This window comes from Rhinichthys klamathensis, unplaced genomic scaffold (assembly GCF_029890125.1).
Source record: "Rhinichthys klamathensis goyatoka isolate OS25496 unplaced genomic scaffold, OSU_Roscu_1.1 h1tg000585l_1, whole genome shotgun sequence".
Classification (NCBI taxonomy): Eukaryota; Metazoa; Chordata; class Actinopteri; order Cypriniformes; family Leuciscidae; genus Rhinichthys; species Rhinichthys klamathensis.
Window position 1 is genome coordinate 1,707,716 of NW_026607045.1, and position 27,661 is coordinate 1,735,376.

A 27,661-nucleotide genomic window follows, 5' to 3' on the forward strand; every position below is an offset into this window, starting at 1 on the left:
AGATCAAAACTTTTTTTATCAGAATAAATGATCTAAACTAAATCAGACAAGCCTCGAATTTTCTCATCTTTGATGCCTAATAAGAGGTCAGCTCCAAACCATTTGCATAACCTCCCTTATGTCCCAATTTCATTGTATTATGAAGCATTTCGTAACAACAGAAGCTACTAAACAACTTCAATCAAGTGTTTTGGGGGGAAAACAGCTGCTCGGTGGGTGGCTGACTGTCTAACACGTTCACCCTACTGTAAACTCATCATTATTCAGTGCTTGGGTGCGTTGCGTGTGTAAACCGTTACCCGCTCCTGCGCTGCTGGACATAACGCTGGCCCACAAAACGCCTGAGTGGAGAACAAAAGTAGAGGAGATAAGAGGATGAGGGAGGGGAGGACCTCTTTATTGATGGCACATCTAGGAGGACAGCCCCAGGCCCCCCCATAGCTGGTCTTTTTGTATGCAGATACCGACAACAATAAGTCCATTAGTGATGTGGTCTAATCCAGCGCGTGTGGCAGACCACGGTGGAAGCTAATAGAGACATGGTCTTTGGAAAGAAAGAGGATTACTTTAATCTAGTGATGGTCTGCACTTCTCGAGCTTAATGAGAGGATGGGACTGAACTCTGTCTTTGTCCATCATCACCCCCCTTTCTGTTAATGAAATGTCCCCCCCATAGCAATCCACAGCCATCTGAGGAAACTAAAATATCTAACTGTCCAAAACAAACCAGCACGAAGAATTATGGTGATCTGGGAATTTTTGATTAGTGTGATTGTCACTGTCACACTTACAAACTCAAACATACATACAAAATATATAAATATATAATAAACAAATATAAATAACAGTAAATAAGCTCCCTCTCTAGTTTTTTTTATAGCTATAACGAACTATGAACATTGGGTAACTTTACTGAGGTAAATGCAACATTATTAAGTGACATTGTTCACAAGCTGCTTTATTGACGTCTTTCCGTGATTGAAACACTGAGCAATTACGAGACATGATTAATTTCTGTAAGTTGTATGGTATCTTTCAACATACCTTCTGATGCTCATGCTAGGGCTGTCGCGGTGAAGGAATTTCCCTTGCGGTAATTTTGAGTGGCTCAATAGCGCGATATGCGGTATTACCGCCATTTATTTATTTATATTTATTTGTTGCTATAAATACGTGTTATGATGTGGTCAGCATACACAAAAACAATGTAACCAATGTAACCGAAACTAAACAGCGTCTCTGCGCATTGCAAGACTGTCACTCAGCGCGCAGTTACATTGTTATGCCAACGGACTTTTGAGTCACAGACTGAGTGAATCATTAAACCGTTCATTCAAACGTTCATTCCTTAAATGATAGATGTAATGAAACAAGGCGTTAATTATTTTTTTTTAACTTTGAGCTCCACTTTTCAAGGCTCAGCTGACCAGCAATGCTTCACTTTTGGGCAAAACTTTTGGACAATGCGTGACTCGCTGCTTTCCCCCCACGGCTTCCTCGAGCTGTGTAATGCTGACCAGCGCTGACGCCATTCATGGAAAATAGCCTACCCTTACACGTTAAAAAGGATGATACGACAAATATTTCGCTTTCCTTGGAAACGGCAACCTTTTCACGAATATACATGACTTGACTTCAAAGAACGACGCAGGTAATCGCACGCGCTCAGTCGATCACATTCACTGTCTGTTTAGGCTTAAGTCCAAATCCACGAAGCCTCTGTACAAATCACCATGATAAACAGTCTTGTTATCATTATTAACTTATTTAACATTCAATACACATGGTACGAACTACGAAGGGTGGCCTTATGAAAAAAGAAAACGCGGTTTGGCGGTTCCTGCGGTTACTTGCATTCCTCTGCGGTTGGCCTGTCAGTAGCGCGGTACCGCAATATTGCGGTAATCGCGACAGCCCTAGCTCATGCATGTTTTTTCGTGCTATAACTTGCATTACAGTTGAAGAGATGACTCACGCTCCACGCTGCCGCTTAAACTAAGGTGCTATAGCAATCTGCCACGACACATTCAAGAGCGTCAAAACATCATTTATTGTTTGAATTTCATGATAAAATAGACGGAATTTGAAAGCTGAGACTTTGTTTCTTATCACATGTAATAAAGTCCAAAAATCTACTAATATTGGGTGTAGGGAAAAACTACGGACCTGGCAACCCTGGCTTGAACTACGGGTGATTCATAGGGTCAAATTGATGTCACTATTTTGTAATTATTTCATTATTTCAAGTTAACTTGCCCTATATTTCACAGAATAGAGATTTTATTCACACACAGTATGAATTGCAGTCTGAAAACATTTTTCCACCCCCTTTTGATTGACAGGATATAACCGGCCCTGATCATCGGCCGATGGCTGATAGTGATAGGCCGATAAAATAATAGCTTTTATCGGCTGATACAGATTATTGGCCGATACATAAATGCATCTCTAATATATGCTTATACACACATAAATACACATACATATATATGCTTTTTATGTTAAAAACCTGTAAGATTGCAGCTGTTGTAGGAAGCTCTGAAAAAAAATCAATTTTATTTGGTAAACAGGCAATTTTTGCCTGGGGATCGCTAGAGGCAGGAAAGTTGCTTCGAAAAAATTATTGATTTTAGGACAGGTACTTCATACAGAAATGTGCATAAAACAAAATATTAACTAACGCAATACACAGCGAAAACACAAATGCAGACTTGATGCCGCTTTTGAAGAGGTTAAAAGTCACAAAACCCGCATCAATTATACTGTCGAAAGCTTTCATGCTGTTGTACACAAAAAGCAGAGAGCTTGTAAATGGAGTTCAACAATCATGATAACAATGTGTGAAATAATCAATGGGCCACCAGAAAAGATTTTACTTATGTAATGGATTCTCAATAGACTGCAGAAATCGAATTGAGTATGAGCCTACAAGGTGCTACAGTGCTATTTTACCACACCACACGTGGTACTAAAATCATGAGAGGAGACAGGGCTCAAACTCAGCGGAGCAGTCAGATTCTGAGAGCGCTCTGCGTGATGCGTCAGTGCATATCAGCGGGACAGGTCTCGGGATAAGGCTTGACGTTGAAGCCTTTCCTCGCAGGGGTTTGGGGAGGGATTCTTGTTCATCCCAAATCCTCTGATCCTTCAAGGTGAGCCCATCTGCTAAAAGGAGCTAGGAAGAGCATTATACGCTTTTGAAAGAGACGTCACAAACGTGTGCAGGCTGAGATGTGCATCCTCTCCGAGTTTGATTAGATTGGCTGGAAAATTTGATTGGTTGACATTGCTTGATGAAATTGAACTGTCATCTTTTATTCTGGAATCTTTGTGTGATCAGTTCTTGTTCAAATGACCTTGAATTAAAAAATGTACAGGAAAAGAACTGGGCCAGATTTGTGTTTCTATAAGGGACCGAAACCAGTAAAAGAAGGGAGAAACAAGTAAAAAAGGATGTGAAAAGGCCAACGGAAAAGTAACAGCTTAAGAAAGAATTGATTTTTGCTTGTGGTGGGTGTCTCTATGGTCTCCTACATTCTAAACACAGACCAATATCCTGGCCCATTGCTCTCTCCCATCACTCTGATGCCAGCTGGCAATGCCAACGAGAGAGAAGCAATCAATCATCCCAAGGCTGGTGCCTGCACAAACTCTTAGGGTATACGGATTGTACAGCCACATATGCAGTGGAAGGAAAAATTATTTCGCATTCGCAACGACCGGTTCCCATCAATCACGACACTTAACAGGCTTACCAACTTCATTTTAAGCTTAATGTTGTCTTCCCACTCTACAATAATAACATCAGAGGTGTTTTAAAAATAAGGGTCAAGTTCAGATCCATATAATGGGCTTTTTTAAAAATATACCGTCCTACAGGGAAAGCCCTTAAAACTAACCTTGCAATTTAGTACGCCAGTAAAATGCACAATTACAATTTTATGATCTTAGTTAAGAAAATGAATAGATGCAATTAAACAGTCCCTATGGTGGTCAGACTCTCCCAAAGTCAACAACAATGATTACACGTTCATTTAACCTCAACCACAGAGTGAAACAATTGTTTCATGGAGTATTTGAGTAAGCAAAAGTTCAAATAAAAAGTTCAGACTCTAAAATCTGATTGGAATGAGCTGCATTCTGTTTGAGCCGTGACCACAAATTCTATATAACAGAAACTGTTATTTTAATTATGAACTATATTGCTTGGAAGAAGAATTCTTTATTGTGATTATAATAATAATTACTAACAATAATAATAATAATAATTGTAATAATATTAAAATAATATTTTACTTATTATTAATAATATAATAATAATAATTAATAATAATAATTTGAGTAAATTATATATAATACAGTAGTTTAATATAATACTAATAATTATAATAAATTATTATTATTATTATTATATAATTGTGCATATACAATAATAATACTAATAATGATATTAATATTAGTAATAACTTATTATTAAGATTTGTTAAGATGTATCTACTAACAACATTCAAACCCATGTAAAAAAAAAAAAAAAAACACTGTAGTGCAGCTACAGAGACACAAATGAGAGTTGTTGAGAGCAACTATTGAAAGTGGATGGTGGATCCCTAGGGTGCCAGAGTTGGGCTGTATTGTTCCTGGTGTCCTGCCTGCTCTGGTCATAACTCTGACTAGATACAAAAGCACACAGATGCACCACTGCTTATCAAGTTGATTGGGGGTTTAGTCTAAACTCCTCCTCGCACCACCTGTTGCTCATTCAGCAAAACACTCTCTCTCTTTCTCTCATTTCCTATTACATTTCCCTCTCTTTATATATCTCCTTATCCCCCAGCAGTTTATTATGATTATCTGTACTGCATATCTCTCTCCCTTCCTCTCTCTTGCTTCATCCAAGGTGACCATGTGTCCACATGTCTGATCTGTGTTACTCGTGGCTGGCTTTAATTAATTCATTAGGTAGTGTGAGAGTTAAATAGCCAGAAGGCCAGTGTCCCCCCCCCCCCCCCCCCCCCCCCCGTGTCCGAGTGACCCCACCCTGTCAGCAGTCTCCCTGACCCCTGGAGTTCGACAGGCTAAGTGATCTCATTATTGCTGCACGGACACACACGCAGCCACATTCCCGTCTGGACAGACCGGGTCGGCTTCGCTGGTTAATGTGCATTTGCTAGAATTAGCGAAGACAGGCGAAAAATACATTTGAAACTTGGCACCTCTTCTCTTCACTACTTTGGAAAATTTCGGGGAGATTAATAGCTTGCATATTTACAACGGAGGCTTTGGAATAATAAATCTACTTTGTCGATGTATCTCATCAAAGTCTGGTTGAAGTTTCAGCAGCTTTGCGGGACTGAAATGGCCTTCTGAGTCATGATGAAACGAGAAGACGGATCACAGAAATCTGATTCATGCGGTTTTTATGGCTGCATCAGGGTGTGTCGGTGCATTAGAGCTACAGTAAAAGGCTGCTCAAATTTAATTAAAAAGCTTTACAATGCTCTTTTACAATGCTCTTTTCTGCTGGTTTCATAATCAATTTATATTGAGGAGTTTCAAAGTCTGGACTGCTCTGGGCCTCCCTTCAGCACCCACACAGATTCTAGATCCAAGGCAATAAGGTTAATAGCACAGAGGGCAGGCGGCCCAGAGGGGGACAGCATGCCCAGCTGAACATAAGCCACTATTACTTTAGTTTTGTCCTGAACTGAGGGGCTTCACATAAATAGGCTTATCTGTCAGGATGTCTCCAGCTTAAACCCTAGAGGTACAGTGTGACCCATAAGAAAACCTTTCCTTCAGCAGAATGGCCAAATTCAGACTTTCTTCCTTACTTTAAATATATATATATATGGGGGGGGGGGACTTTGCTTTTCATTTATTACTAGCTCACTTGAGGTTCTTCGATAGCTACTACATCAAAAACTACTAGCTTAACTGATAAAGTTCAGACATAATTTAAAACGAGTGAACATAATTTAAAATAAATAAAGTTACAAAGTCTAACAGTAGTATTCAGGTACAGAAAAGAATAATTAAGCATACATGTAAAATAACACTATTTGTTCACTGTAGAAATTAAATATAGTTTAATCTTTGTTAAAGCTGTATTTTGTTTTACTAATATTAATGACACAAACTACAGTAGGAATATTAGATGTGTGCTGTCACTTTGAGACCGACTGCACAGACAGAAAAAACTGACAAACATCCGGTTTCTTTCTCAACTGTTCACTAATGACATAAACGAGAGAATACTTGCCGAGACGGGCATTTAGACGGGTATTTTGACAATTCAAGGGCGTTCAAGGGCAAGGAAACGCTAAAGAGGAATCCATTCGGTGTTCGAGCGCTATCTGAAATGCGCCTCTCTCTCTCTCTCTGCGTGCGCGCGCTCAGATAATGTGCGAGTCCCGATTTTCGCCTCTTCTTCTGCGTTTAAAATGATTTGAATGTGTAAATTGGCAAGACAAAACACGTCCAAATTATAACCTTTCACTCTATGATGGTTAAACTTAGCAGTAAATCCCCCCCGAATCACATGCATACATACCTACTTGTATATGTACACACACTTGCTGACCTGTGTTTTTGCAGTACAACAGGTTTTTGGAACTCTCCCCATAAGTGGAAAAAGTTTCCCACCTCTCACAGCCAATCAAAACAGAACAAGAGTATCTTCCTTTCACCTGTTCATTCCCAACATTCCATAGGACAGCTGTTCTTCTGTCTTCACCTGTTCCCTTGGAAACCAGGCCTGACCCCCCCCCCCCCCCCAAACAACTTTCATTAGATGCTCCAAATGGCTGATGTTTACCCATAAGCCCTTATGAGCCATGCAAAAGTATAAAGAGGGGCGACAGCAAATGCGGAGCATCATTTAAAAAGTAATAAACCACAGATGAACCAACACAGATCCATTCCCTTTCATCTATCATTTAAAGTGTGAGGATTCTGTCACTGTAAATCATCCCAGCTCTGGCTTCATCATCTGAGTAATGTAACTGTGCCTACATAACTCATCACCTCAACCATAAATACCGCCTTCAAAAGCAGCATATATAAACAGGCTGTTAAAACACTCTCTGGGAATTCAGTCCCTCCCACGCACACCAAACCAACAGCCTGTTTATTCTCACCAGAACATCTCACGTTTGACCGAAGATCTGTGCCCTGCTAATGTACGACACGCTGCCTGCTGGTGGCAGATCAACATGCCTGGCATATGGGTTCCCTCCTTCTCCTTTCTATTTATCTTTCTACCTCCCTTTCTCTCTATACCCATCTCTTCCAACCCCCCAAAACCTGTGAACCAGACAAGCTCTATGGCTGGCAGCAGACCCCTCATCCCCATCTCCCGCCCACCACCTGCCTCATGGAGCTGTGCCATGATGGAGAAAGATGATCTCCATGCAGAGAGCTGGCAATATGGGCCCAAATCTCATCAATGCCCACAGAACTTAATCAAAAATCAGCTATTCTAATGTTCTATTGAATTAAAGGGATATTACAACGACAGTTCACTCAAAAAAAAAGAAAAAAAAAAAGAAAGAAAATTCTGTCATAATTTACTGTTGTTCCAAACCTGTATAACTTTCTTTCTACAGTGGAAAATACACAAAAGAAAATATACTGTTTTTTTTTTATGTTGTTTTGGACTTCCATTACATAGACAAAACAGTTGAAACATTTGTCAAAATATAGTCAACATTTGTGATGCGATCTGGGAAAACCCATCACATGCTGAAATTTGACCTATTCCAGGTTTTGATACCAAATTAAAGCTGGTTTCAAGCCCTTTCCAAATCTGTTTTTATTTATTTTGTCGGTAACAAAAGTTATGGTTATCTGAAGTCAGCTGATCGCTGTGATTTTCAGGAACGGAATTTTGAGAAAAACAGGTTTAAATAACTGTCACGTCCTGCTAGCGGGACGATTGGCGCTATTTTTTATTGCGTTTTTTTCATACCACATATTTTAGTAATCATCATAGATTAGGTATCATTCGAAAGCTTACGAACTCAAAATTCATCCTGTGAAAACCGTTTTGAAATTGGACGATTGAGAGGCGAGCAAGATCTTTTAAGCGAGCAGCTACTTCAGACTCCATTGTTCTCTTGTGCTCCGCTCAGCATCTCACTATAACGTTGGATGAAAAATTAAAATAAAAACCTTGCGTGCCGTTACACTTTACACAGGACTGGCGGGAAATGCGCATTGATATAACTTTATTCTAGATGTTATGTGGTTTATTTTGATAGTGAAGAACTGTCTTAAATTGTAGTGTTAAGAGAAGGAGAGCTATGTGCGTCTTTTCAGCTTGCCACTGGGCTATAAATCGCTATTTTTCTGCACTAAACTAGTGAATTTTGCCAAAATATATTCAGAGATGATAGACAAGATGTTATAGAATAATAAATTGAATGAAAACCCAATTTTGACAACAAAAAAAACTGACATTCAACCTATTTTTAGACCTTACTGAAAACGTACCAGCGCGACATCCGAAGTGGATCAAAACCTTTCATCAAAGTTATAGGCCTACATTAATTTTGAACAATACCCGTTCTTGTCTTAGGACAACTTTGATGAACTTTTTTGATCCACTTTAAATGTTGACTATTGTATAAAGAATTATAACGACAAAGTTGGCGAATGAGAGTTGAGGTGTAAATGCGAGCAGTCATACCTTAAATGTACCCGTTATGAAGTCACAATCATATTATGATGTCACAATCACTACGCTAGTCTTTCATAAATGGCCTTAAATGGAGATTTGCATTGTGAAATTAAGGGGAAAAAATGCATATATATATTAAAACAAGCCTCTGGGCATTTATATTTATTTAGTTATTTATATATATATATATATATATATATATATATCTATACGTATACATACATACAGACGTTTAATATTCGAATATATGTGATTCTTTCTTGTTTTAGGCCATTTTTGCAGACATCCCTAGAGGAAATGTCGCATTGTCATCTCACGGAGGGATAAACATATCATAACTAACGATGTTGGCCACCAGGATGATGGGAGCAAGGATAAAGGACAGGACAGATAACTGGCGAGGATGTGCGGTTCAGCAATCTAGACCTAGAATCAACTCCTATGGGGTTCTAGAACTATTTGTGTACCAGAATTCTTTCCACTGTGCACATTCAGTCTACAGTTAATGATAATGACAGTCTCGTCCGAGGCACATGCTGCAAACGTTTCTGCTCAATGTGAGAAGAACTCATCCAAAAACCTTTCATTTGTAAGGGTAAACTTGGGATTTTCAGATGTCTGATTATGTGTTTAGCTTGTTTTCGGTTGACTGAATTAAAAGCGTATTTTTTTAGATAGTGCTGTAAAAAGAGTTACCAAGTCATACAAATTTCCAAGCATAAAATTTATAGTCTGACTATCGTTTTCAGAACCTAAACCACCATCTTAAATGCAACTTTGGAAAACTAATTTTCTCCGCAACAATAAAAAAATGTTTTATTCAACAGAGCATCTGTTCCGTAACCCTCATGGATCATGAACTTACAATGAACTCAGAGTTTTGAAACCGCAAGGTGGCTATTTGTCGCCGGATATCACTAATAAATGAATCTGAAATGTAGGTTAATGGCTTTGGTAATATAATCAAGCAGTCAGTCCTATAACTAAATGGAGATATTGTTCAAATCCAATCTGAAAAATCTAATATTTTTGATATGGAAATATGAGAGAAATACAATTTGCATTGCTTTTAACCTCCCCTGATAAGGAAGAAGAAATAAAAATCTTACTGAAAAGAAATCCAATCTGAAAAAACTCATTGAGAATGAGAATTAATATTATCATGCAGTAAATAATTGCTATTTATAGCTTTGGAGAGCTGCAACTTCAATCAATCCGGTAGACATCAAAAGTAATATGGCTGTTTTTGCTTTCCCTTTTAAATAAAGATATTGCAGCAGGCATGATAAATCACGTTGGAGCTCAACATGGAGGCTCAGATCCTAATTAGATAGCTGAGTGTTACTGAATTGCAAATGCTTTGGATTTTAAAGCATTTTGGAATAGTAATGCACGAAAGAGGAATTTCATAGACAGGATTTATGAGTAGCTGGAGACCGAATCTGCGTTCTGGCTTTGAATTGTGTGAGAATAGTGCTATTCTTTCCAAGCAGTGCCAGAACATGAGGACTATTATGTCTCGCTGATATCTCAGACCAGATGGTGAAATACTCGAGCAGGTGAAGGATCTGTCCTTTGACGATGACATATAAGTTCTCGGGTCTACAGGCCACCTAGAAACGATTTTGTATTCCAAATCACAGAGTGATCGCTCTAAGGTCGCATGACAAAAACATAACGTTGCAGAAGCATAATGTAATTGGCGATAATCTAATGACCGAAATCAAATAGTGCCATCAGCATTTAATTAGTGTGTATTGGATATGGCGAGCCCTGCTGCTAAAACCTGGAGCCATTCCATGAGAAACACTGAGATGCTGGTGGGATTTTTTTAAACTAACATCTGTCACCTGGAAGCAGCCAGCATTACGCTCCTCTCTTGGCTATTTCTGGGGTTGAATTTATCTAGAATACCAGCTAACATCCATCTACATTAATACCACAAATCAGATTACCTCCTCTAAAACTAACAATGACCTCAGTGCTTTACTCCATCCAGGGACGATGGTTATGGGCTGCCGCAGCCAGTGGAAGACTAAAGAAGATAGAGTGGAGATGGAGGAGAAGGGAAAAAGATGAGGAGAGCAGGACAAAATGGGAAAGCTTTATAGAAGGGAAAAAAATGAGATGAGCACTGAGGAAATTTGCAGGAGAGATTGAGGAAGAGGGCACGAGGCAAGGATCAGAGTACAAATGAGCTGACTTACTTGCGACCTCCAAAGAGGCATTACGGCTGACAGCTTCGCCCAAGTAATTCCTCGCTACGCACACGTACACCCCTTCGTCGGGCTTGCTGCGCCTTCCGTGAACGATTCGGAGAAAGAAGAGGGAGCCACTGGGGAGAAGCATACGGTGGGAGCGCGGATCCTCCCGGTCTGTTTCAACTCGCTCGCCATCTTTGTACCACTCCACCGTGGGGGTCGGCCGACCTTCGGCCTTACAGTTTAAAGTGGCGGGTTCACCCTTGGAAACAATGAGGTCTGAGGGGTGTTCGACAACCCGTGGCGCAGCATCCTCCAGTCTGGGCCGAGATCCTGTAAGAGAGAATCGGTGGTCACTATTTGCATTACATGTAATTGAGAAAATCTGGTATATAAACAATAGCAATAAATGCAACTCAAAGCAACACACAATACATGCACAGTTGTGAATCTTTGACAGCGATTGATTGATTCATGATTCACTGCTTTACAATTTGACAATTTTTGCTATTTCTAAACAGTTCAATGTGATTCAACACACAATTCGAATAAATTTTAATAACTTGATTCATACTATACTATTTATATGATCCTTTATATACATACATACTATCTTTGGCAAGAAAAATACGGGGGGAAAAATACAAAGTAACTTTGGAGAGAGCGGAGAGTGGGAGCATTTCTGTGGAGGTGATAGCCACTAATTTAAATATGCAAAACAATTCCATAATGTTACATATGCATTTTTTTATTTAATACTATAAATGATATACATTTTATGAATATTGCATTATTTTAACAAATAATAATTGTGTTTTACAATAATAAGTGTTGACCAACCATAATAATAATTTAATAGTTCATACATATTTATGAAGCAATATGACCAACAAGAAATCTCACTGGTCTAAAATCAAGGTCCATATAACTGTAAATTAAACATTAAATAAGTTCTGTCATTGTGACGTCAGGCAAAAATGTCACTGAGTGTGGACAGAAACTTGTCATGAGGAAAGGAAACATTGTAAAAATCAGTATTAATAAAGTAATTTGATGACTACTTTTCAAAAACCATTCTATTCCACTAATTCCAGCTGGAGGTTAGCCAAGAATATGCACAATTTCAGATCCAGCACCTGTTATACCAATGCCATCTTTACAAGTTTATTATTGATGTCACTGTTGACAAGGATGTAAAATACAATTTCCCCCTGAGCTAGGTAAAATTAAGGCGTTATACATATGTATTGCTCAATTGCATGTTATATCAACTAGCAGTATGAAGATTACACACTCTAAATTCAACAGCTATCAAAGAAAGCAGAAATGCATTTCAATCCCGCAGCAGCTGGAATGCCTGGATATGTATATATAATTTGTCTTCTGTTTTAAGGCGCATAGGAATTCATGCTGACTGCCAAGGGTTTTTGTTTCGCACAGTTGTTGGGTGGGGGGACCGGTGGTATGGTAATTCAGGTAGGCTTTCAGAAAGCTTTGAAATTGCTTTTCTCTCTCCCAATTTGAATGACAGTGTGGTGGTGGGACAATTACGGATGAATAACAACAACACAAACTGATTTCTCAACAAGACTAAAGAATTTCAGCCATCGGGAGATATCTGGGGATGAAAGTGAGTCAATGTGCATGGTGATTTTGGAAATAATTACCAATCCCGGCAGCAACAATTATAGTGGGGTTTAAAATTCGTGACAGGAGAGCGACTGTGACTTCCAGCAGTCAGAGAGAGGGATGATGAAAACATCCTTCAGTTGGAGATGAATAATGTGTGATAGCTGTAATAAAAAGCTACAGACATCCCCCTGGGAAAACATCCATCACCACCCCCAAATCCACCAAAAGTTACACAGAATTACGTTGAAAAACACACTAAAGCATTTTGTGCACATAGAGACAAAGTCTAATCTAACAGTCCTCTGTTTATACTAAGAACCTGGCATTACAAAAAGTGCTTTCAAGGATTATTTCTAACCATTCAGATCTGCAAGGCTTTGCTTTATTACTTCATATTCAGTCAAGTGAATAAACACCCCTGGGCCAGAGACTAATGCAACTTAAAACAAACCCATTCCCAACCACTTTACCATGGCCATGAATAACATGACACAATGACCTTACAGTAGTAGTACATTGGGCCCCGTCCACGAGAGACGGCAAAGGCCAGACCGCAAGCTTTGTGTTCACCTCCGAATCCCCAGGACTGTTGCCCTTCTACTCTCTGAAAACAAAAAGCCCAGTGGCCCCGCTGGGTTAAGGGAGCGGAGACCGCCAGGGTTTGGCTAATAGCTTTTAGCGGACACTTATGGACTGCCGAATAGACTGCGGTTGGCAGGGGGTGGAGGAGAAACAGTGGGGTAAGAATCCAAGAACAGACTTATAAATAAAACAGGCCAAACACTCCCGACCTGCCACAGAAGAGATGGAAAGCAGGGAAAGAGATGGAAAGTAAAGACTGAGCTAAACGGCTACTAACATAGCAGCTACCTCACCTAAATGTGTCCTCTGGAAGACCAGGGGGACATGGGACAGGTTAACAGTGCGACCGAATGTGCATACAGAAGTGGGAAACAACATCTGGAAAGCTGATTAATCTCTCACCCTGAGTTTTCCGAGTTCCCATTATGAGGTGCTAGAACCGGTACTTGAAAAAAATAAGTCCAACGATGGACGTTTGGGGATTTTGACAAATCTAAGGACTCAGAGGAACTATGTGGTCTCTAACCCTGTAAGATAAATCAACCCTTGGGGAAACAGTGCACTTTAAAGCAGATAACATCTCCAAGAGAATCTTTTATATAACACTTGGAAATGAACATTAAAATGTCTCTGGTACAGACAAGGTAGGAAAGAAGTGCTTAAATAAGGAAGTGAATAAGGCAGAACAAAGGTGATTTAATTTTAATAACCTCGTCACAAATGGCTGCTTCGCTCCACTGTGAATTGTGGGAAGTGCTTGATTTCTGGTCGCAGAGTGAAGTAAAACAGACAATCTTGCCTGCATTAATTATTAATGGTGCTCGCCAAGGCAAGTCAATCTTTTTGAAGTCACATACTGTACATTTGTACTACAGACATGATACTTCAATCCATGCGGCTTGTGAAGGATTACATTTCTAAGCGATCAGATTTATGATTTTCACATATCAGATGAGAACATGCCCCCCAAAATTACCATAAAGTTACATTGGAGGAGGAATCTGAGTCATATGTAGAGGCCAGAATCTCACAGAAATTTAGAAGAACTTTTCTTAAAAACCAAGCAGAAAACCCTGACAACAGTATCTGAACTATATGAACAGTGCAACATGCCAACAACCACTCATAACTAGGACTTTGTGCTTTCTGAATGCCTTTTAAGACTCCAGTTCAATTCCTGAATTTAAAATGAATTCTAATTGAATTTTAATTGAAGTGACAGATAGATAGATAGATAGATAGATAGATAGATAGATAGATAGATAGATAGATAGATAGATAGATAGATAGATAGATAGATAGATAGATAGATAGATAGATAGATATTCACTTCCTTATCTATCTATCTATCAATCTATCTATTTCAAATTCCTGTAAGGTGTCGCCAATTAAATTCATATTTAATTCATAGAGAGTTATTAAAAGGAGCCAATTCTTCGTTTCTAAATTTTGCACAATCCTACTCAGAGCACCTTAGCAACATCCTAGCGGCCACCCAGAACAACCTACCCTTACCGCTTCAGAATATGTAAAATTCTAGGCTAATTCTACGCTACATCAGTAGCACAACTTCAGTCCAGATGTTAAGGATTACATCCAGTAAGTGCAGCTTAAATTAGAGCATGTCCTCTCTGGAAGAACCAATAAGAGTGGCAATCTCGCTGTGTGACACGCTAGTAATGGTTCCAGCAGTTAGATTGATTCGGGCATAAAGGGAGGTGCTGCAACTACAACTCATCTGCTCTTAAAGGTACCGAGCCCTTGTACTGTAATAGGGGTTTGACCTTGTTATGTGAAGGAAGAGGGGAGAGATGAGCCAGCTCTGGGAGGAAATACATGCATCTGGCAATCCTGATCAATCCCAAGGGGCTTTTAGTGCTAAGAATATTTATCTCCAGTGTTGGGGGGAGGAAATAAGATCTCTAAACACGGCTCAGCTAAACAAAGACAGATGATGCAAGCCGTGTTGCAGTAACAAGACGTACTCAGGGAAATTTTCAAAAGCTGATTAAAAACAGCAAGTGCAGTGACATATGCAAATATTCAAAAGTCTTCCAAGAGAAGGTGTCAATGCCAAAGGATCTCCATGACAACCGTACAAAGAAAGGTCAGATGTCAATCTAATAATTGTCTTCTTCCCTTGAAGTATGTGTGAAAACCTGGAGGTCACAAAAAAGAAAGATAAATTGAGTAGTTCTAAAGAAGCAAAAATTTAAATGCAGAAAAGTATTTGTGCAGGACAAAATTAGTATAAAAATGTATAAAAAAAGTGTTTGATTTTTTTTTTTCCTTGGATGAATAAGTTCCAGAGGAACTTTGATATCTAAAAACAATTTAGCAACTTGTCAAATTTTGGTATCGCATAAAAGCACAAGGCTTTGATACTTCAACCAAAACTTTAACACCAAGACAAAAATGACCAACTTTTCTTTCTCCCAACCCTCATCTGCAATTCTTTTGAGTGGCTTCCCGCCCCCTTAAATAGTTGATTATTTTACAACCTCACCCCTCCTTTTTTCACTGGAATCTGGGAATTGATTTGCAAATGTGCACTCATTACCCTAAGTTAAATTAAGAAGTGGGGGTGTTCTTTCCGGGTGTTTTATTTTTTTTTTTGCATTTACAAACAACAAAGGGGCTCTTGAGAAAGAACACAAACCCAGGGTCATAAAGCTGTGCTCCTTACTCCTGAGGCTCCTGACAGTGAGACGACAAAGTGAAGCCAGTCACATGCAAAAAGGAAATCAAATTACACAGGAGGACTGCTGTTTTCCTCTGGGACAAGTGTGCTTCTGCCTGAATCAACCCTGCGAGGTGGGGACCGGGATGGATTAAGTGAAGTGGCAAGCACAGAAATTCCATGACAGCTTCAACAGAGCAACTTGACACCTTTAGGGGTTGTGGCAAGAGCTGCTTATGTGTTTCCTGCTTAAGAAACAGCAAAAGATGTTGTGTTTACTGCAGGGGATGAGGAGGATTTCTCATTCCTACAGGAAGAGACAGCATCGAGTCATGGAGCCTTAGCAAAATAAAATCTATGTACCATTGTGGGTTCACAGGCTGTGTGTCCATTACATGAGCTTTGATGTTGTTCAAAGACAAGAAATAGGCCCTACTCCCTTTGTGCAGCCTGCATACTTGTATAGAAAAGATTTAGTATGACTTTGCCTAAAAATTAGAAATACAAAGGGGACTGGTTACTATATGAATAACAAAATAATAATAATAAAATAATAATACAGTGCAAAAATAAATAAAATAATGACCAGTCAAAAAAATTACATAATAAAAAAATCAGAAAATAAGTAATAATAATAATAATCACTATAATAAAATTAATAATTAAATATATATTCTAATACATAATATATTGTGTGGCGGTTCAATTAATATAAAATCATAAAACTGCATGTATAGTAAAGATTCAGAAAATACATTGTCTAATATAGTTTGAGTATAGCATGTCAACTACACACTTTTTTATTTTTGTGAGACGAAAAAATGCCTTCGGACTTTGAGGAGAACTGCACTAAACACTTTGTGATATATAACCCAATCCTAAACGCTTAATCTTTAGTGCAAATGGGACTTCCTGACACATCAGATCTTATCTACAAGCTAAGGCTCATCTAGCCACTCCATTGCTTTAAGAACCTTCTCACTTCACAAAATAAACAGTACTTCAAATGAACCTTCCGCTGGGCAGTGGCAACGTCCAGCAGCAGGTATTGATCCCTCTGTGGATTCCCAAGAGTAGACTTGCCGGAAAAGAGGAGGGGAATGAATATGATTCTTTCAGCGGTACGACCTGTTAGTGAGAATCTCTTTAAGTCCTGACCCTAAACCCTGCGATCTCAAACACCACTGAGCTCTGAGTCGCCTCAGGTGATCAAGCCATGAAGCGTAAAAAACAACCTCTTGGTCACCCTGTACTTGCCAAACTAGCTCATTCCTTTAGTGTGAGGGCATTTCCAGAACAGGCTGCGAGGTATCTAAAGATTGCAGTAGCCTTTGCTTTTCTCTGGGAATAGATGTCTCTTTATGCAGTCACATACTTGGATATGTATCAGTATTCTCATTACTCAGAGACACTTTCGCCTGGGTTCATTCAGATTGTACAAACCCTCTATGAAAGCGGTACAATAATACCACAGTCTGTTTTCGCTGACCTCCGGTAATTCAAACTCTTCTGGCCAAAGAAAAACACATCTGGAATACATGTCAATGGCATATCGCATATCTCAAGGGGGGCTTAGACTTTTCCATAGAGGAAGAAGTAGGGAATAAAAGATAAATTGTGCATGGTGGCGACAGTGGAGCTCCGTCCCAGCTGCTCTGTGTTGTCTGGACCTCTTCAGTGCCCCACTAATGGATGCGGCCCGGTTGGGGATAGCATACCAAGGCTGGTTGAGATAGCATCAGTTTCCTGGTCCTCCTAGCAGTGAACCACGTTACGCTGGATTAATCCCACCTCGCACTTTCCGCTTGACCCCAACATCACTAGGTGAGGCCCACACAGAACCACAAATTTAGCAAGAAGTGAAGTTTCAGGGTGAGGAATCTGACTGTACAGCAGATCTAGATGTTTTGACAAACCTGATCTTTTTTCTGCTATTCACACCAGTCGCTTTTAAGCACAACCGTAGTTCCCTCAGAAGACCACTTCGTCTCCTGATCCCTTAAGACTACCATTTTTCAGCTTCAGGTCAAATTCCAGTGAAAAGGTAAAACAAAGTATAAGCAGGCTTTGAAGTCATTTTCTTCTCATCAAAAATTATACAGCCTCTTTAAAATTCTCTCAGTCTTCAATGGCTGAGCCTTCAATCGAGAGCCGACCTGACTATTCATGAACTGGATCTTTGAAAGTCAAACAGACAAAGATGAAAAGGACTAGGGCGTAGTCTGCACTGTACGGACAGGCTTCATGTTAAATACATGCTCAGGGAAAGCGTGCATGGAATGGGATGACGATTAGGCCTATATTCAACATTTGTCTACTCCCAGCACAGTGGGAACTCTGCATTTCTCCCCCTGAGGTCCAGGAGATAACATATCACATTCAGGATGTGTTCTTGTTGTGCTGATGGCTGATGATTGCAGGAGGAAATTACCAAAATGAGGGGTAGGAAAACCCCTAGGCTTCCCTTAGCACTAGACCTAACCTGTGAATGTTTCTGAAGATCTGCAACATATGGCACCGCACTGGTGAAATACACAGCTGAATCGCTTTCAATTAGTGATTCACACATTTAACAGGTTTAACATTTAAGTCAAGTGGTGCTTGCAGAGATGGTGGGTGTTTTGCATAAGAATGACTCACTGGGTTAGTCATGAACATGAGCGGTCCAGGCATGGCTAGATTGAAGACTGACATGTAAGAAAGGAAAGAATTTCCTACTTGAGAAAGGCACATGAGATAAAAGACTAATTTATGGACTGCATAATAATGTTGTCCATTAAAATGCTGACTGCATAGTCAGTCAATCAAAATCACTTATTTTCATTAATAAGTGAATGCATAGCTTTAGCAGCTAAATTAATAAAACTATACTTTCCATTTTCAGATTGGAAACAGAACAACAAATATCAGACGAGTACCACTAAAGCTACTGCTAGGGAGAGCAACACTGCCAAAACATGAAGGTCTGAAACAGTGTAAAAAATTTGATTTTTACATATATATAAAATTAATAAAATATTTGATGAGATAAAAGAGAATTCCCTCTGGGAGTGTTTTTGCCCTATTTTGGGTAACTGGGGCATTTCTGTCACTTTTGTTGGCAGTTTTGCCCAGAGCACTGGTTCATTTCTCACTCTGGTCTGAGAGTTAGAGACTGCGACCGGATACACAAAATTTTAGTGTTGATTTTCATTTCTTAGTCTCTATAGCACAAATCATTATGAGAAAACTTGCTAACTAATTTAATTGGGCAACAAGACTATAATGTACAACCACTGTGACAATATAATTTTCAAAAAATCTGTTTTTTTAATGCAAAATTATAAAATGTTTTTAAAAAAATTAACTCAAAATAGTATATCTCTCTCTCTCTATATATATATATATATTTTATTTTATAGTTCTGGACTCTCGCTAAAACTCCCGTTATAACAAAGTCCAACAAATGTGAAAACTAACTTGTAAGACTAGTCTTAGCAGTTTATGCAACCGGCCCCAGGGGCGCATTATTGCACGGGCTTCCATGGGCTGAAGCCTGGGGTATAGGCTACATAGGCTGCTGGAATAATATTTTTGAAATAATTCTTTACTAAAGTTTATCATTGGACGTGACAAAGTCTTGTAAATGTAAACATTCAAGTGCTAGAAGATGTTTTGAATGTTTACATACGCAAGAGAATGCAATGCGCAAGAGAATTAAATTCGGTCGCACGCTGTTTTCTGTGCGCTCAGAGAGAGTCAATTTTCACGTAAACGAAGTCGTTTTTATCATAAGCGGACGTAAACAGAAAGAAATCAGATGTCCATCAATATATTGGATGTGTGCATTAGATCTTTAAGTGATAGCAAAATGTTATTTTGCAAAACAACTAAAAAGACTTGCTCTCGGCTCTTGACTGAATAACTTTTGTAGCTTTAACAAGGATTAATCTGTATTTAATTTATAGGGTGATGAAGACTATGCACCGCAGTGTTATTTTACATTTGATTATTCAATTTCTGTACCTGAATCCTGTTAGATTTATACCTGAAAATCTTAAAGCCATGTTTATTTCATTTGTTTCATCTTTCTGTTATATTTATTTGTGCTATTGCTTGTAATTCATTTATTTGTTCTTATTTTATTACTGACTGTTTCATGTTTGAAATTTACAGGTAAGCAAGTAGCTTTGCTGTGGTATCGAAAATTTCACTGGTAGGCCTATCTTAAATGCTGGTGGCCTTATTATTGTAATAAATTGTAACATGGGTCAAAACAACAAAACCAATAATTTTTTTTTTTTTTTTGGTGGTGGTGGTGGTGGTGGTGGGCAAACACTGTTCTTGCATACCTTATAACACACACACACACACACACATATATATATATATTAGGGGTGGAACGGTACACAGAAGTCACGGTTCGGTTCATACCTCGGTTCAGACATCACGGTTCGGTACGATTTCGGTACAATGAAGGGAAAAGCAAAACAAAAATGCAGAAGGCATTGTATTTTTTAAACAAGTTTTATTAATAAAGGCATAGAACCAGTTTATTTGTAGTGCACTGACAATAGTTTTATATAATTCGTTTATTAATTAAATTAATAAAAAGACAAAAAGACCTTGCGATATGTTTGGTACTTGTACCTGAATTAATTTAAAATTAATTTGCTATATTTCAGATCAATATATTTGTTTTCCTTAATTTTAATTAACATTATTAATTAACAATGTAACATTATTCTCATCTGAATTATAAATAATTGATTTCTGTATAAAACAATACAACCATTAATAACGCATTCGATTTTCTTTTTTAATCAATGTAGAATGTTTAAGATTAGTGCTCCGAGGACGAGAAATAAAAACCAATGCAATGAATGTCCAAAAGATGGGACCCACAGACTGTTTTGAAATGGAGTTGGATAAATATGTTTTGCTTTTAAAACAGTGTGTGTGTGTGTGTGTGTGTGTGTGTGTGTGTGTGTGTGTGTGTGTGTGTGTGTGTGTGTGTGTGTGTGTGTGTGTGTGTGTGTGTGTGTGTGTGTGTGTGTGTGTGTGTGTGTGTGTGTGTGTGTGTGTGTGTGAGAGAGAGAGAGAGAGAGAGAGAGAGAGAGAGAGAGAGAGAGAGAGAGAGAGAGAGAGAGAGAGAGAGAGAGAGAGAGAGAGAGAGAGAGAGAGAGAGAGAGAGAGAGAGAGAGAGAGATTTTGGTTGGGTGACAGTTGTAGGTTACAGTTTGACAAGAGTTTACAGTGTGACAAAAGCACAATGTTGTGTGTTATTGCGAGTGTACACAAATATAAGTAAACACTTTGCAGGTTTAATGATCTGTATGAACAAAATGATGGAGTATGTTTTTTATGTTTCCACTGTTCGATCGCGGCCGCGCCTCTCTCTCTCTCACACACACACACACACACACAAACACACTCCAGCATTGCAATCTTGACATCGCAGCCTGTTCATTATGTGGTCACACCAAACGCGAATAGAGCGTTAAATTCGCGTCTAGTTCGACGCTAGTCCAAAGCGAATAGGACGCGCGTATAAGCCAACGTTTGAAGTGAACGCGCGTTCAGAGCAAAGCCGATGGTACAGATTATGTGTCCCTAAAGAACCCGCGTATCTAACAGTAGTTCCGCATTACATTAATTAATTTCCACGCGAGTTTTATTTATTTTTATACCGTGTATTCTCCGTGTAAATTCGTGCACCGAACCGTGACGCCCGTACCGTTTCGGTACGGTACGAATACAAGTACCGTTCCACCGCCAAAAAAAAAAAAAAAAAAAAATATATATATATATATATATATATATATGCATGCTATATATATGCTATATATATATATATATATAGCATATATATAACAAGTATAAAACTCCATAGTTTCATGTTGGTCCATCAGACCTAACCAGAAAAAAAGCATTAAATCATGGCAATTTCAGCAGGGAAGGTAGCAGATTCCTGCTGTAATAGAAACTATTTAGCTTATAATAGAGCTGATAATATCAAAGTCTTGCCACACGTCTATGGAGACAAGAACAACAGCCTGTTAACACTTCAATCACTCCGACAGAGACAAAGACAAAGAATACTCACACACCAATGAAAACATTCACAACATTCTTTGCATTTTACTCCAGGGCCAATTCTAGCTCTGCCAAGTTGTGATTTTGATCTACACGGCCATTAAACGACAACCGTGCACGTAATGTCCATGTCTAATAGCCCTCTGAACCCGGCAACTGTTATTTACTGAAACAACACAAAGATCACGGCTGATGAGGATAACGGGGAGTTGAAGCCAAATAAGAGCAGAGGAACGAAGTTGAACAGCATGAAAAGTGTGTAAACAGAGGTGCCAGGAGGGGAAAGAACGAGAAAGCAGTGTGTGTTAATGAAGGTAATCTAATAGCAGTGCCCATGCAGATAGAGACTGAGTCATTAAATTGGAGCTCCTGATGAGAGAGCACACACGGCCCCAGGCCCTTTTGTTTACAGTGTTCTCAACACAAACATATAGCCGGGTCTGTTTGCATCAACTAGTAAACAGAGCGAATAAAATACAGACCAGAGGTCTCTGTTTCTCCAAGGACAACACAGTTGCACCATGTAAACACTCAAAGCACAAGCCAGCTGTTTAGGAGTTGGAGTGAGTTGTTACTCAGTGTGAAAGTGTGGTAATCTTGGCTCAGCAGGCCCTGATAATGAGCATTCATACTGTGTTGTTTGTCAGAAGGCTGGCGTGGATCTTAATTTTTGTGCAAATAATCAAATGAGTGGCTGAGAATTTATGCTGTGGGAATTGCATACCAGGCCTGGATACTAAGATTCCTTCCTCTGGCTCTGTTAGTGGTATGTTGCTTAGGCACACAGGTGGCCCCTGCAGTGCCCCATGGCTGCCCACAGCTTCTTTCCACATAGATAAACCGCAGAACCCACTTGAAACTATCCAAAGCTTGTCATCAACAAGCTTATCCTAATGGGTATATTTACATGTTTAAAGAGCGAGGAAGTATGAGTATGCAGGGTCTAAAAGTTAAAATGCACGTAAAAATTGGCTTTGTCAAACAAAAAAGTTAATATAAAAGTTAAACTTGTGCATCTATCTATCCATCCATCCATCCATCCAACAAACCAACAAGTTAGTGTTTAACTGAAATTTCCTCAGTATATTACTGTGAAATGAAAATGTTGTAAAAATTATGTCACAACAATCTACCTTCAAGAGACAGAAAAAATAAAACTAAATCATGAGGGGTTTAGGGGGGAAAAGCCAAAAAAGAGGATTACTTTGATACCATGCTGTTGGATTAGGAAAGCAACAAACAAATGCAGCTAATGTATGTGTGATTCAAAAGCTTAGCCTACTAAATAAATGTGCTTCTTAAACTCAAACGCTGTATACACACACATATTCATACATACTGTACACGCATGCATGTATACACACACAAACGCATATATATATATACATACATCAATAAAATATGCATCTAATATCAGCACATACAAAATATTACATGTATATCTCAGTAAGGGATGGATTAACAAAGGCCAGTTAGACATGAACCCAGGGGCCTCAAATTTAAGCAGGTATTGACCTTTTTGCTATTTTAGTTATATGGTTGGATGATGGATGAACAGACAAGAATGCTGGGGAGAAAAAACAATGCAACTGTTACAGCCTGACAAGTGAAACATTTGATACTGGAAGGATCTCAAAAACAACCATGAACTTCCTTGAAATATTGCTGATATACACTACCTACTATCGAGTTATTGGATGGGAAAGAGAAATCACCGAACCACTGCTGTAGGGCAGGTCAATATCGAAGTAGTGAGATATTTTCTGATTAAAAAGAGAGGAAGCTTCATTTCTAAATAGGAAAGCCAAATATCAAACCTCAGCCGGGGTCAGTGTGCCAAATTGGAAAAAATATTTCATTAATGAAAGATAATCTATAGTCATTTAAAAAGAGAGTCAAAAGCAAGTTATGTACTTTTCCCTTAGACAACATATGTAAATGAATGATGTATATGCAGATGTCCTGACAATATCTCTCCTTAAACCTATTAATCCTTGTACAGTATGCATGCCACTTTTTCGATCCTGGTTTCCACAACACAGTTTAACAGTTTGAGCATCTGAAAACGTAGTAAGCAAGCCACTTCAAGAAAATAGATGGGTGTTAAAGGAAGCTGAAAAGGTAACAAATTATAATCCAAACTACTAGTCACTTAGGGAACTAGTAGTAAACTTAGGGAGCACTCAGGGAGTTTAGTTTGGCCCTTCTGAATCTTCGTATGGTGCATCCCATTTTGAACACTGCTTTGAGGGTCACCACAGTCACTGGAACTAATGCGTAGGGCCATTAAACTGTCTTCATCCGTGGCCAGAGACACAAGGTTGGACAGATTGATGCCAAGGCATTGTTTTGTGTCCCTATTCACCCCAACACAGCCACGCCAGCAGAGCCAATGTCTTTAGGGTTCAATTCATACTTCCTGTCAGCACTAGACTCATAAAACCAGAGCCGTATGTGCTTCTGGCTTCCTTTCTTGACCAATTAAAAAGCTTCCATTCGCTCCACAAAAAGGAGACGATAACATTTTAGGAGATGAGTTACACTCTTGGATTGTAAAAAAAAATTGAAATAAAAAAAAATCTAATCAAAGGTGTCACTTTTTAAACCAAACAAAAATGTTTTATTTGTAGTGCAGCTAGTATTAATTCTTAAGTAAGATCTCAGCGGAAACAACAAAAGAGTGCGGGAAAGATATTGCCAAGCTGTTTTGTCTCCCGGCAAGGATCCAGTAAAAAGCGTGAATGTGCTGGGACAGAAATCCGACTGAGACATCAGAGCGTGCTCAGTAGGAGATGCGGCATTTATCTCCCTCCTTATTGACAGCCTCTCGACAGCACACTGTTTACACAGAGGAGACAGGGAGTAACTGTGCAAGCGAGCGAGCGTGCGAGAGGGAGACGCAGACTTTTCTGAGTCACACCTCTCATACACATGCGCGCAAACATGCCTCGCTTCTGATCTAAGGAGCGACGACAGTCCTGGAGACGCAAGACATCAAAATAAGCTGTCACGTATAAAGGAAAACCCTAAATGACACACTTTACGCAAAAAGTCGCAGAGCTTTTTGAAATGCTGCCAATCATACACTGATACAGTATAGGATGTAACGGCTACAGATACTTGTATTTGCATTATGCAAATGTGTTAATCACAAATACAAAATAAATGTTGTGCTTAAAAGACATTTTCCACTAGGTTCATCTGGTTTAAAGTGTGTCATTACTCATTACCAAATGAGTCAAAGGCCGGCAGTCGTTAAATGCATGTTTGGGGACAATCCGGGAAGAGTCGACAGCTGTTTGTGGCTGTTTAAAATGACTTCAAAAGAAGCCGAGCAAACACACGTCCTCCTCGAGCTACAAATGCAACACAGACAAACAACAAATACACAGGGGTCACACTCAGAAAAGATCAGGCATCTATAAATGACAAAGTTGAAGAGAAACTCAATGCCTTTCTTTCAAAACCCTTATCAGGTGTGAGAAGGTGAAAGGAGACAGCCAGCAGATCTCGCCACATACCTGCAGTCGATTAAGTTAGAGGCGTGGGAAAAGAACGGGATGACGCGTGCAGCTAAATTCAACTACACCAAACTAATCCAGACTCACTTTTTGGATGTTTTTTTGAGCCTGTTATAGAGAATGAAAAAGGTTTTAGTTTGATCAGATCTGCTCTTGAAACAAATAAAGAGCAGTTATTGACAACTGAGACTGGACTATAGATCTAGTCAAATAAAAGCTTTGCGTGTCATTCCATCCCTTGTCTGGCGGCTGTGCTGCCCTTGATTCAGTGGCAGATTTTGAAGGCAGTTATATTGGAGGACAGATCTTAGAGGCAATGTTTACTGCCCCATAAAACAAAGCTTCTGTTGGTCAGCAATACCGAAGCACGATTCAATTCAAGCTATCCAAGATTGTGGTTCTATAGAGCCAGGGTTTGCAACCAGGGGTCCTGAAGGTTGCCATGGGGGTCTAAAAGAACACACACACATATATATATATAAAAGCTCTTATAATCTAACATCTAAATTTCTAACTACAGATCTACCCTCAGGCTCCATCCCTGGGCTGGCTGAAAATCTGAATGCGGGGTCCTTGAGACTGTAAATGTTGAAAACCCCTATTACAGTGTGAAAATTTGTTAATTAAGATTTTTTATATAAAATAGCAGAGAATCCTCTTCAATTTAAGAGCTGATCTGTCCTAAAGTAAGAGCATTTACTGTAAACTGGGTCAACTGGTCTGTTTCGACCATATGTTCAAGTATCAACACTATGTATTAAGGATATACATCTATAAATCATCTGTTTGCACTAAAATTATTGTATATTTAAGTTATATTCCTATTAAAAGAGATGAGACCATGTTATATTCCTCTTAAAAGTCATGAGATACTGTGTAATTAAAAAAAAAAAATTTTTTTGATTTTACTATAACTTAACCAATACATGTCGATATTTTGAATATTTAAAAAATGGTACGCTATAAAACTGTTCTGCTGCTGTCTATAAGGGCTATCTCTATGTAAAGGACGAAAATTAATCACCACAACATAAATAACAAATAGGTACCTCAAAAAATACCACCACTCATAAGACAATATTTACGTTTAGAAACACTAAAGAAGATGTCGACAACTAATTCACAATGTTTTGCTATTATAATCCTCATAAAGCCATCTGTCCTGTTGTATTTTCTCCAGCTTACCTTGAGATAAAGATATTAGGGCAAACGCAACGAGTAGCGCATCTAAAGTCCTGCGAAACTCCATCACCCTCAGATATAAAGTCCACTTCAGTCGCCTTTATCCGGACAAACAGTCCCTAAAATCATCCAAAAAGCGCTACAATCCGGTCGAGGAGAGAGGGAACGCGTTTAAACAGGCGGTCAACATTGAAGAACTTTACAAACTGGACCCAAAACACATAAAAACTGTGCAGGTCAATCGGAGCATCACAAATATTCCATATTCTCGTGAGCTTCCTGTGTGTTGCGCTCGAGCGCTGATCTGGACAGATAAAGAGTCAATGTAACGGACAGATAAGATGTGATGCTCACAGTCCGTCCCAGACGCTCTTACTTCCTCTAAGATTCATTTCACGGGCAAAACATATTTCTTTTCGCGCTTTCCCTGTGTATGGAAAAAGTATCCGTTCTTTAATAGCCCGTTCAGTCAGATTTCCATCTCAGCCGCTGCCCCGCAGTCTTCCCTTCGCTGTGAATGAACGGATTTACTACTCTCGCGTCTACGGGAGACTGTCTCGTGGCTCAAGCCCACCCCCCTGACTACCTTCAGCAGTTACCCACACTGGGGTAACTGCGCTCTTAAAGGGCCAGTAGCTCCATTTACTACAACCCTGCAGGGATCGCTGTAAATAGTGAACTAATCTTGAGGAGTTGTGTGGGATCACCCAGTAATTACAATTTTGACATTATTTACTCACCCTCATGTTGTTTCAAATCGTTATTTTCTTTCTCACGCGTCCCACAATATGGACAACTCAACTGACAGCCTTAGTCACCATTTACTTTCACTGTGTTGTCATTCCAAACAATAAAAGTGAATTCATTGAGCCTAACATCACCTTTTGTGTTGAGAGAGTAAATAAATGATGACAATTTTAATTTTTGGTTGAACCATTCCATTAAAAACTCTTGTTTGTGATACTTTGTTGATCACACATTTTATGGGAATAATAGGCTATCTGAACAAAAACAGCATATTAGCTAATTTAAAGAATAGATCATAAAAAAAATGAGAAATCTCATTTTAGAAAATCTGTCATAGCCCTCATGTCATTCCATATTTTTGGTT

General features: G+C 39.0%; 1 protein-coding gene across 3 annotated transcripts in view; it reads right to left on the bottom strand.

The window, feature by feature from the left end:
* The window catches only part of robo3 (roundabout, axon guidance receptor, homolog 3 (Drosophila)), an 89,147-nt gene extending 62,047 nt beyond the window's left edge, over positions 1–27,100 (bottom strand). For 2 of the 3 annotated variants that reach the window (XM_056240161.1, XM_056240159.1), the window contains exons 1-2: positions 26,554–27,100; positions 10,885–11,211 (exon numbers count right to left, since the gene is read on the bottom strand). In XM_056240161.1, the coding sequence (XP_056096136.1) occupies positions 10,885–11,211; positions 26,554–26,617 (391 nt within the window). In that variant the 5' untranslated portion in view covers positions 26,618–27,100. The remainder of the gene's footprint in view (positions 1–10,884; positions 11,212–26,553) is intronic. The other variant, XM_056240162.1, reaches the window with a different exon arrangement.
* Between the last annotated feature and the right edge of the window lie 561 nt (positions 27,101–27,661).